Genomic DNA, 12,117 nt, shown 5'->3' with positions numbered 1-12,117 from the left:
GCCACGACCCAGCGGCCTTCCGCCTGTGTGCGGACATGTTAAACGGGGTAAATGACGGTGTGGTGTCTACCTTGAAAGAGCTGGAAAAGGAAATGAAACACTGAATGCAGGGTGGCCGGCGGGTGCCAGGAGGTTCCTGGCCTGCTTCCTCAGGGCTCCAAGCCCGGTCGGCAGCCCGTTTTACTCCTGGGGGAGGGAGGGAGGGAGGGAGGGAGGAGAGAACAAAACAATTCCACAGCTGAGACACCATCTGTGTTTTCCTTTTTTTTTCTTTCTCTTCGTTTTTAAAACAATATAGTGCAGACTGCACTTCTCACAGTAGAATATAATGGTCAATTTTAGTATAAAAAAAAAACATTCTCAGAGATTTGTAAATGCACTTAGTGCTCGAACAGGCCTTGGAGAGATACAGTACCGCTTCCGGAGTGCCAGAGGGGCCGGGACTTGGGGACCGAAGAGGGGGCTCCTTGCCTGCCTCCCCATGGTGTGGGGTGGGCCTTGGAGGGCAGCTTGCAGGAAGGGCGTTGGATTGGGTCTCCCGGTTAAAACCAGTAGGTTGCCTCTCACTGGCTCTGAGGAGAACCCCTGAGGAAGGCAGGCCAGGGTCCCTCTGACTGGTGTCTAAGATGGCAGGCCCACCGTCAGCCCCTGTGGTGCCTTTGTGCGAATAGGAAAATGGCGCCCCTTCCTCAAGATTCAGAAAACTGCCGTAATAAATATACACGTCTAGGATGCAAATGGTGTCTCCTTGGACGAGGTGCCCTTGTGCGGTGCACAGCCTGTACAGCCGTGCCCAGCAGCCCTGTAAGATGTGGAGAGAAAGGGGATGGTGGTAGTACGGGGTCTGGAGGGTGGGGATGGGGGTGTAATTCTGTTTGGGGAAGAAATGGGAGGAGGGAAGGAGAATCTAGAGGAGGAGGAGCAGGGGGACTGGTGGTCCTTGGAGCCTCTCTCAGAGTGGTCTTCACTTGGATTGGCCAGTGGGGGACACTGTGGGCCCTGTGACTTCCTATACCCCCTCTCTGCTCCTTTTCCAGGAGACGGGGAGCCCGTGGGGGGAGGAGCTCTCTGACCCCTGGGGGCTGCTCTGACCCCACCCTGACTCTGGACCATCACATTTCCTCCTGTGTCCCCCCGTGGCCTGAGCCCCTCTCTTGGGAAAGCCAGCAAGAACCATTCCTGTTTTAAAGTGGTTTCTCTCTCCCTGCCTCTGCCAGCTTGGATGGAGGAAGTGGTGGACGTCAGTGGTGGTCCTGGGCCCTCCCCGTGTCCTCGGGCAGCCGATAGCAGGGAGGGGCCTTGGGGAGAAAGGTGGCCCCGCCACTCCCCATCAGGTGGCCGCACGGCAGCAGCCCGCCCGGCTTCCCTGTGGGCACCCACGGGCACTCGGGCACAGGGCGAGGCTGGGCGCCCCTGTGCGCCGCCCACCCTGTTCTGCGGCCTGCCTTCCCGCTCGACGCCCTGTCCGTCTGTCCACGCGTCCGCCGGGCAGGCCTTATCTGTAGACGGGCAGGCGGATGTGGGCGTGCTGGTGGTCGAGCAGCCGGGGCACAGCCACGGTCTCGTAGCCCTTGCCCAGCATCTGCTCCTTGATGCAGGGCGGCCGGATGTCATTGATGAGATACTCCAGCGACTGCAGGCTGCTGCTCAGCACGGCCGTGTTGCACACGCTCTTGCTGGGCAGGCCCGAGAGGGCCTCCACGGGGGGGCCCGCCAGCTCCCGGGGCGCCCCCGGCCCCAGCTCCGTGACGGCCACGGCCGCCGCCGGGTTGTAGCAATCGCTGGTGGGAGTCACCAGCACGCTGTTCCAGGGGGCGGCGAAGTACTGGCCCACGGTGAAGCCGGTGGGCAGCCCCATGGCGCAGCTGAGGGGCGACCCGCTGGCCCGCTCGTACACCCGCCCCCCGCACGCCTCGGGGGACTTGCTGGCCGCCGTGCCGCCGCTGTAGGCCCTCAGCGGCTGGGGTGGGGGTGGGGGCGGCTTCTGCGGCCACAGCAGGTAATCCAGGCCCCCGTCGGCGTACCCTGCAGGCTTGGTGGCCCCAGCCAACGTCGAGGCCGCCGTGCCGCCCTGGCCCAGCTCGGCACCTTTCCGGCAGTCGGGCAGGCCGGCGGCAGCAGCCGAGTAGGCCATGCCGGGGAAGCTGGGCACGGGGCCGTGCTTGGCCGGGCTGGGGTGGGGACCGGCTACGGCCTGGCAGGCGGCAGGCGCGGCGCCCGGGGCCTGGCACTGCTGGTTGAGCTGGTAGAGGATGCTGTGGATGGAGGGCAGGTTGGAAGGCGGCAGGGGCAGGCCGCGGCCAGGCAGGGGGATGACGGAGGCGGCGGTGGCGGCGGCCGCGGGCAGGCCGGGTGGTGGGGCGGGTGCCTCGGGCGGCTTGGGGTAGGCCAGGGGCCCCAGAGTGCTGGGCGCCGGGTAGGGCGCGACGCCCACCTGCACGGCAGCTGGTGACAGCTTGGTCCGCTTGCCCTCGGCGCTCTTGAGCACGCTTTTGGCAGGCCCGGCAGGCGCGGCGCTGCCGGAGGAGGAGACGGCGGCCTTGACAATGGCCAGCAGGCCCTGGTAGCCGGCGGCGTGCTGCGGGTAGGGGCTGTAGCGCTGGCCGCTGGTGTCATAGCCGTTGACCGTGCGGCCCAGGTGCTTGTGCTGGGGCACCCGGATGTTGGTGGGGAAGATCTTGATGGACAGCGGGCTGTTGGCCACCTTCTCGGCATAGGCGTCCAGCTCGGCCGGGCTCGGGTAGCGGGACGAATGCATGGAGCTGGCGGCCGTCTCGCCTGCGGAGACAAGCGGAGAGGAAAGCACAGGTGAGGGCTGACCCCGCGACCCGGGGAGGCGGTGTGGCCACAGCCCTGCCACTCCCTCCTCTGGGTCCTCATTTGCCCCCTCGCCCCTCCGTTTGTCCCTTCTAAACCCCAGAGCTTCGTCTTGGGTGTAAGGTACAGAAAGCAAACTGCATGCATCGTAAGCTGAGCTTTCACGGACGGAATGCGCTGGGCCGATCGATGGGTCACTGCCGGTCCCCCCAGAGTGTCGCCTGCGACTCCGCCCAAGCGCACAGCCGTCCTGACTTCCGATGGCAGCGTCTGTACACGCGGGCTGGAATCCCGCCAGGCGTCCTCGGCCGCATCGGTCTCTGCCACCCAAGGTGTTTTGTGAGGTTCACTCTGGTGGCCGTGGTTCGCGCTTCCTCACGGCCGTGTGGTCCTCGTGTGGACTCCTCCTTCCTGCTGCTGACGGCATTTGGGTGGTTTCCAGTTTGGGGCTGACACACACACACCGCCACGCTTCCTGGTGTGCGAGTACCCAGTGAGTTCTCTTGGGACTTTGTCCGGGACGGGGATTCGGGGCAGGTGAACCTGCAGCTTCAGGAGAAGACGCCCCACGCTTTGCCAAGGAGCCTGTGCCGGGCCACGCTCCCCCGGCGGAAAACAGGAGTTCCGGGGGCTCCGCACCCTCACTGACGCTTGGCGCCCCGTCTTCACACCACACTGGTGGCAGGCCCTTCCTCCTATTTCTTCGTCATCCTCTCTGCGCCTCCCTTGGCTCATCTGTAAAATGGGATGATGGCCACCTGCTGACCTCTATGGGATACTTAAATGTGTTGCTGTGTGAACAGAGGCCAGCACAAGGCCTGGGACAGACAGGAGCTGCTCTGTTGGCTTTCGGCGGTTGCTCACATGACCTGCCTTGATCAGCAGGCAGGGGAGGAGGGGTTTTAGCCACAGTGGCTGCCCGTCCCATCCCCAAGTCTGCCTGTCACCTACAAGGCCAGGGTGGTAACCACTGCCTCTTCTGCACGCTGTCATTGTGGGGCCGGAGGCTGCACTTTGTGACAGGCTGACCGTCCTACCGGCCACTGTCCTGGGGGAGGTGGGCTGCCGGTGGGCAGACCCCCCTCTTCCATCCAGAGCCCCTCCCCGGAGCCTGAGACATTCCTCAGTGCTGCCCAGGACCCTCCCGAGGTGGGGAAAGGAGGGTGGGGCGGGGGCTGTGGGAGACAGATGGGAGGTCTCCGGATTTTAGAGCTGGCTGGCCTGAGTGGAGTCCTGCCTGGTTGTGGGGCTTTGTGGCTTGCCTGACAGAGCCTCCCCACCTGTGAACCGGGGATCATGATTGTGTCAGTTGTGCAGGGTGGCCTGGAGTGTTGGCTGCCAAAGGGGGTGAGACACACAGTCGGAGTTGGGAGATGGTCACCTGTCTAGGCCCTGGGGCGAGGGGCCCCTCCCTACAAGGTCTCTGCAGCACACTGCCTTTCTCCTGCCTCATGACACCCTTGGGGCCCACCGGTGACTCCCAGGGGGAACTTGAGAATGGGGCGCCTCAGTTTCCTCATCTGTAAAATGGGAGGTGATACTGCCATGAACGCTGCCTCCCAGGGTGGCTGCGAACTTTCATGAGTTGTGCGTGGTGGAGTGCGGGCAGCATCGGGTGCTCTCCGAGTGGGAGTGTTGACGCCCTCCCCATCTGCTTGGGATGAGGGCCATCCTGGGGGCGGAAGGGCAGGGGCTCAGGCTGCCCTTCGTTCTGGCCAGCCCGGGGGGTCCTGGCACTGTGGCTGGGGTGGAGTGCAGACCCCACCTGCCCATCCCTTGAAGGTCTCACCCCACATCCCATCCATCCAGAGCCTCGCCCCTGAGCCCCTTGTTGGGCTCACAGCCGGTCGGAGCAAGACACGTGCTGTGATGGGAAGGCTAAGGCATTTGGGGATGGGGCGGGGGCCTCACCCAGCAGGGCTCTGGAAAGCGAGACAGCTTTCTGGAAGAAAGGGCATCCCAGTGAAGGCGATGTCAAAAGGGGTGAGGAGAGGGGACAGCAACATATTTCAGGCAGAAGAAACAGCACAGGCAGAGGTCCAGAGGTGAGGAAGCATGTCCTGAGTGAGGAACTGTAAGTAATATGGAATGAGAGCAGAAGCCCGGATCAGGCGTGTGGAAGAGGAGAGACAGGCGGCCTGGGAGGGCAGGGGGCCAGTGCAAAGGGGCCTCCTCGCCGCAGGGCAGGGCAGGGGAGGGGTGGGGCACACATGCGTGTTGCAAAGGTCATTCCCTTCTGCCCTAAGGTGCAGGAATGTGGTCTGACCTGGGCAGGGCAGCAGGGAGGGAAGAGGCAGGCGGCACTCAGCATGCCAAGGAGACTAGGGGAGTGCCCCTTCATCCCTTGGGCCTAATTCGGGGCCGGGCAGGTGGAGCCGACCCCTGGCTGGCCACAGGCCCGCATCCTGACCCTGCCTGGGGCAGCCCCCTCCCTAAGTGGCCTAAAATAAACTCGGTGTGGAGAATGGAAATGTCACTTTGGCCAACGGGGGAATCTTTCTCTGAGATTGGATTTAAACTACATTATACAAGCAATTTCATGGGCACTTAGCACCGCTCGGAGAGTCCCGCAAAAAAGGGACCAGCTCTTCATTTACCAGCCATAAATCAGCAGTTGCTATAATGAGCACAAAAATGTCACTTTTATGCAATTTTACAGATGAACAAAACTGGTGAAATTAACTGTGGTAACCTACTATAGTCAGCAAAAGCGGCTGCCGGGGAAAAAAAATTATATCTGTATGTATTTTTGTTCCTCTTAAACCCTCTTCCCAAGCAGGTTTCTGCCATTGTGGTGTGAAAACTCATTTGTCCTCACCATTATACTTTCATTTGGAGTTTATCTTGAGTATCCAATGAGCCACCAACTGTGAAAATGATTAAATCTACAAAATCTATCTAATGGATGGAATAAATTAGGTGTTTAAAACCTTTAAGAAGAAGAAGAGAGCGGGGCGGGGGGTGGGGGGTTGGGAATAAGTACTGCCTGTTACTGGTTCCCATTCACTGAAATGAGGAGCCCATCTGCCCCCCTGCTGGCCATCAGGGCTCCAGGAGGGTGGGCTGGTCCCTGCAGCACTTGGGGGAGTGGATGGAGCCTGCCCTCTGGTGAGCACGGAGCATGCGCTAGACTCTGGGCCTACGGCTTTTCTTGACGTCTCATTTGGAGCACCTGACCACTCAGAAGTGAGCGGTGGTCCCCACTTTACAGATGAGGCAGCAGACGAGTCAAAGCATTCGGCAGACAGCCACCAAGATGTGCCACACCCCTCTGCATCACTATCACCTCTTGGTACTCATGCCCGTGTGCTGCTCCCCTCCCCCGCCCCCAAGTGGGGCTGACCCAGGTGACCCGTGAGGTCCTGTGGACCCAGCCAGGGCCAGATCACGGAGGCGCTGTGGCTTCCTCCTCACTCACCCGGATCGCTTGCTGCGGGGGAAGCAGCCCACGGGGGAGATGAACGGGGGTCTCCCACCCACAGCCATGCGAGGCAGCCCCGGTCGAGCCTTCGGATGAGTACGGTCCCGGCCAGCATCCTGATTGCAGCTTCATGGAAGACGCAGAGCAGAACTACCCAGGTAAGCCTCTCCTGAATCCCTGATCACAGACCATGAGTGAGAACACACGTCTGTCCAGGTCTCAAGCTGCTAAGTTCTGAAGTCACCGGCTACACAGCAACAGATAACTAGCAGAGGCCCCTGTTCTACAGATGAGGGTATGACCTCAGAGCTTCCTAAGACCACGCCACGGGCAAGGGGCAGTGCTGAGACTGGACCCGGCGTGTCTTCCTTCCAAGTCTTCATAACGCTCGCCTCACGAGGCAGGCCCCCGTGAAGCCAGGACACTCGAGAGGCTCTCCCTCTTCCATAGAACTGGGGGGGGGGGGGAGGGTGGGAATAATCCAAAGGAGGGACCCCGGAGGCTCCGAGAGGCAGGAGGTGAGCCGTTAGAGGTCACAGGCCCAGCAGCTCTCACCCCTGCCCTTGGCTGGCTGCTAGGGCCTGCCAGCCCGCGGCCCTGAGCGGGTCTCGCCCGGCATGTGCTCAGGGCTCTCCCGTGTCTTGAATGGGAGTGCCTTTGGGTGGGGACATGGGTGTGCCCCTGCAGGTCACCGGAGTCCCCGGTCCCAAACCTGGCCCAGTTGCGCTGAGGCCGTGGCTGCCGCAGCCCCTGCCTTGTGCCTTGTTCCTGAAGGCCTTCTCCTGAGCCACCCTGGGTGCCTCACACCCAGCTTTTCTCACCAGGGCTCCTGGAGGGGGGCCCAGCCACCAGTTCAGTGCTCTTGCATAGCCCCGTGTGGCCACTGTGATGACACAAAAAAGGCCTCACAGATGGCACCAGCCGAGCCGGCTGTCTCTGGCGGGCTTCTCAGCAGCGGTGAGGATGGGGGACGTGGGAAGAGCACTCACAGGGTTAACGGGTGGCAGGGGAGGGGGCCTGTTGGGGGATCCCAGCGCCTCTTTTCAGTGCTACTCCCTCCCTGCCTTCTTGGGTCCCCCCAGCTGGGCTCCATCAGTGCCTGGGCTTGGTCACCACGTGCCGGGGACTTGTCCTTCTCCCCCACCAGACTTGGGCTCCCTGAGCTGGCTTGCTCAATACGGAGTCCCCGGTGTCTACAGGACACATAGTAGGTGCTCAGGAACGTCTCAATGAATGATGGTGCTGTGCCCAGACGGACCCATCCAGCCTGGGGGGCCCCTGTTCACTGCCAGTCATGACACTTGGGAGGAACTAAGCCAAGCGGACAGCCTTGTGGAGAGCTGCCTCTCAGAAGCCTCCCCTCAGCCCCGCATCCACCAGATGCTTCCTGGGCCCTCGTCTATGCAGGCACTATGCAGGGCCTGGGAAAAGCAGCAGTAACCAAAGCCCAGGCAGAGTCCCTGCCCTCATGGAGCCGACAGTCTCGTGGGGCGACAATCCTATACGTCGAGTCAGGCAGCAACCAGCCCCGGAAACAAGGATAGAGTGGGTGTGGTAGTTTTAGAACACGTCCACGAACTCTCCCACTCCTCCCACAAATCGCGGAGGCCGCTTTTCCTTCCTTCACTCGAACAGGAAGTAACTGGGCAACTCCATTCTACTGAGCAGAGTGGGGCAGACACGATGTTGTGTGGCTGGGTCGTTGCGGCGTGGCTTCGCCTGGAGCCTGAGGTGGCTCTGTGTCGGTGCCTTGGGGCGTCCACCCCTGGAACCCAGGCACTGTGCTCTCGGAAGTCCAGGTCACGTGGAGAGGTCACGTGTGGGTGTTTTCCCGACCGCCAGCATCAACCACCTGATATATGAGGAAGCAAAAGCCTTCAGAAGGTTCCAGCCCCCAGCCTGTGCCCTGTCCGTACCCCTGAGCGTACCACACGGCTGTCGGAGGCCACTGACTTTTGGGGTAATTTGTTGTGCAAGCACAGTAACAGAAACAGCAGGGCACAGGGGACGGGGCAGACCTGGTGGAGGGGCGTTCAGTGTGGACTGGGCGATCGGCGAAGAAGGCGTCTCTGATGATACGGCCTCGGAGAGAGGGCGGGAAGGTGAGCAAGTGGGCCGTGAGGCTGTCTGACGAAGAGCAGTGTCCGCAGGGGGACGGCAGGCAACAAGGCCAAGGGGCGTGAACGGGGTGCATCTGGGGAAGCAGAGCCAGCAGGGAAGGCCCGTAGAAGATGGACAGGGTGGCGTACTTGAGGACCTGGGCTCCTGGTCCACGTTGGAGGGTGGGGACCAGAGGAAGAACGTGACCTACCTTGAGTTTTGATGGGATCCCTTGAGCTACTGGGTGGAAAATAGGGCAGGAATAGGGGCATCAGGAGGAAGTCCTGGGAGCAGCCTGTCCCCACGAGACAGAGCACCCAGCAGGTTCTCAGCAGCAATGTGCTTTGCTGGGCATTGAGACTTGGGTTCTAGAAGGCTCTGACGAAGTGGGCAAAGGTATAGAGTACAGGTATGTGGAAAGAGGAGGTGACAGAGGGGCTGTACTCAAGAGCCCTCCGTCTCTCTCCTTCCCTGTTGAAGGGTTGGGGGGTCAAATCAAGACTGAAGAAGAAAAGAGCCGCAGATGCCAGCATGGCCCTGCCTGGCGAGGGGGCGTTTCGTTTCTTCTCTGTGCTTTTCTGTCGTTGCCAGTGGCTGGCCGTGACCTTGCGTTGCTTTAGGGTGGGGGACAGGCGCACAGCTCTCCTTTCTCCCAGGGCCCTCCTGCCCTTGACGTCTGCGTCGCACAGCCTGCTTCAAACCCTCCTCCTCTTCCCTCGGCCTTGAGCAGCCCGAGGCCCTCCCTGTCTGCCCGCCTGGGCGCCCGTCACTGTCCGGCCGCCTCTGCTCCCAGGCAGAGCATGGAGGGCGGCCGGCAGCCTTTTCAAAAGGCATCATGGTGCAGGGGGGCAGATGGGGGCCGAGTCCCAGAGATCTGGATTCAGATCCTGGCTGTGCCACACACGCACCGTGTGGCTTTGGGCAGGCCACGACCCCTTTGGGAACCTCCGTTTTCTCGTAAAATGGGGACGCTGCTATTGCTGTCCTTGGGGAATTTTTGTGAGGACCATAAAGGGTCCTGTCCTCAGTGGGTGCTGTAGTTGCTGGTGGTGATGAACTCACTGGAGCTCCCTCCACTGTCTCCCAGTCCCCGGGGGGGCGGTCTCTGTAAAACCCTCCGGTGGGCCCCAGTGTTTGTGAAATCTGAACTGCTCAGGATGGTATTCGAGGCCCCGGCCATCTGACCCTGACCTCTCTCTGCAACCCTCCTTCCCCACAGGCCCCTGGACACACACATGGTGGCCCCTGGGCCTCCTCTCACCAGCCGACAACCACCCTCCCTTGAGTGTGGCCCCAGGCCAGGCATTGTGCCAAATCCTTACAGCCCCGCCCTCCTGAAGTCCTCACGGCAGCCTGGGAGGCAGCCCTGGGTTTCAGAAGAGGTGAGACATTCAAGGAACAGGGTGTCAAGCGGGGATTTTTGCTGAGGACTGAAGGACAGATGGGCCGGGAATGAGCCCGAAGGCCCAGGCGGGGCAGGGACTGAGGTGAGGTGCACAGGGAGGCCGTGCCCTGCCTGGGGGCGTTCACCCTTGAAATCAGGCTCCGTCACTGAGTGGGGCAAATCATACACCTGGCGGGTGGGAAACGGCCCAAGGACCGTCACTTTGAGAGCTCTGGTCACATAGAAAGGATCCGTGAGCCAGGATCTGAGCCCTGGCCATGTGTCCCCTGGGCACCACAGACGCCGTGGCTTGGGATGATTCTCGCACACCGACACGCATTCCCTCCGTAACCAAATTCCCACTGGTCCTTTAGAGCCCGGCTGGAACGAGGCCTCCCTGTGCTCCCGTCCCGCACACACCCAACTCATCCAGTCTGCGTCCGTCTGTCTCCCGCGCCCTGAGACACCTCTGGGTCCTCCCCGGTTCCTGATTGAGAGTGGTCAGCCTGGGGTTGGGTGCAATTGTCCCAACAGTGCCTGGAGCACAGAAGATGCTTGGATTTCGTGCTGGGAGAATGAAGTACGAAAGGTTGCTTATACCCGCCCTGGGTAGCTGGCTCCGGCGCTCCCGGTCTCAGCCGGGACATACCCCCCACCCCACAATGGGCTCCCCAAGCTGTAACTGCCTGTTGACTTGTCTCCAGGGCTAGGTACTGAGGCCAAGCCCTGCACTTTCTCACCACCCTGACGCCTGAAAAAAAAGAAAATGTGTGGAACCACGGCAGGTGCTTGGAAAGTGCTGCCGAGTCCAGAGAATTCTCTGTTCTGAGGACTCCGAGAGGCTGAGGGGCAGCAGGCAGACAGCACCCGACTCCCGTGCATGGAAACAAAGGCACCCACCCTGTGAGCTGGGCTGCCCCTGCCCCATGGCCCCCATTAAAGGAAATTTAAAAGGCTGGCTGGAAGTGCGGATGAGCCGTCACTGCCCTTACGTTAATGTTATGAGCCTTTTACAGGTGCGTTAAAGAGACGTGGTTATTAACGAGTATATTAAGCCAATTAAAAGCGGCCCTTTGAGTGGGATTTAATGTTGCTACAGGGAGACGGGAGAGCGGGACTCGGCGGCACCGCATCGGGAGGGGGAGAAGCAGGGGTGGAGGGGTGAGGGCTCTGCTGGAGAGACCACACAGGGCACAGGTGCACAGCTCGGACTCTGGCAGGAGTCAGGCCGTGGCGGACAGATGCGCGGTGTGACCGCTTGCTCCGGGTGACCTTGGACAGGTCACTTAACGTGACCCCGTTTCTCATCTTTAAGGGGACGAAGGGGTGGACAGATCACAGGAGGCTGAAGTCCATGTGATACTCTGCCCTGTAAGGTGTGCGGTACCTGCTCGCCAAGGGGCAGGTTGAGGAGGGTGTGGGGTGGGTGAGGGGGTGGGATGCCAGCGCGGAATTCCTGCCCCCACGCTCCAGGCTTCTCTGTGGGACTCCAGGCACCTTCCGTGGCTACATCCTGGCGCCTCCAGGTGCCGTCCAGCTGAACGCAGGCTCCTGCTGGTCCACTGGACACACTCCTGCAGAAGCTGTCCCCTTGGCGGACCCTGGAGTTCGTGACTGAAATGCAGGTAACTGCAGCTCTCCCGTAGGAGGAGAGGGAGGGTTAAAGGTATGCCTGGCTCACAGTAGGCGTTCAGCAAACGTCCCCTCTTTTCTCCTGCGGTTGCAGATTTTGCCTGTTGCCTCTTGCCTTCGGGCTCAGGAAGTCACAGCGGGCATTACGTTGTCGAAATGGGGGGAGGGGTGTCCCGGGCTGCTCCGGGGCGCAAGGGGTCCCTGGGCACAGGGCCTGGCCCGAGCCCACAGGGAGGAGCAGTCTGCATCTGCATTCCCCTTTGCTGCCGACACTCTGCCCTTGGAGGTGGCAGCCTCCTGAATGCTCAATTAACGTGACACTAATTAGCTGGTGGCACCGGCAGAATCCCTAATGAGGCCGCCCAGGAAGGAGGGGGGTGCGTGGGGAGGGTGGCTGGGCCGGGGCAGATGCAGCTGTTCTCTGGCCTCCACTGGGAGGGATGTGGGGAGGGACAGGGGTGGCAGCCAACAACCCTGACCTCCCCCCAGCCCACTGACCGGGGTGTGAATCCCGGTGCCCCCATTACTAGCTGGGTGACCTCACGGTGGTGACCCCGTGGCTCCCTGGCCTCCATTTGTCCTATGAGAACAGAGTGAAGGAAGATTAAATGAGAAATCTTGGTACACAGTGGATGCTCAGAAAAGGCTGGCCACCTGGCTTCCAGCTCTTTCTAGGCCAGACTAGGCAGTGCAGGGTGGTGGTTATCACTGGGCGCTGCACAAAGGAGCCTCTCATTCTCTAACCACGTGTGTGCATATGCAT

The 12,117-nt window shown here is 61.2% G+C and overlaps 1 protein-coding gene across 1 annotated transcript in view; it reads right to left on the bottom strand.

Moving 5' to 3' along the window:
* Nucleotides 1-251: 251 nt before the first annotated feature.
* Nucleotides 252-12,117, bottom strand: part of FAM222A (family with sequence similarity 222 member A) — a 55,515-nt gene continuing 43,649 nt past the window's right edge. Inside the window, exon 3 of the mRNA XM_047088332.1 lies at nt 252-2,778. Within this exon, the coding sequence (XP_046944288.1) occupies nt 1,496-2,778 (1,283 nt within the window). The 3' untranslated portion in view covers nt 252-1,495. The remainder of the gene's footprint in view (nt 2,779-12,117) is intronic.

The sequence above is a fragment of the Lynx rufus genome, unplaced genomic scaffold (assembly GCF_022079265.1).
Source record: "Lynx rufus isolate CCGP_SWC_20201006 ecotype Redwood Valley unplaced genomic scaffold, mLynRuf1.p SCAF_24, whole genome shotgun sequence".
Lineage (NCBI taxonomy): Eukaryota > Metazoa > Chordata > Mammalia > Carnivora > Felidae > Lynx > Lynx rufus.
The sequence above is the reverse complement of the archived record's forward strand: the minus strand, read 5'-3'. Positions and strand labels throughout refer to the sequence as shown.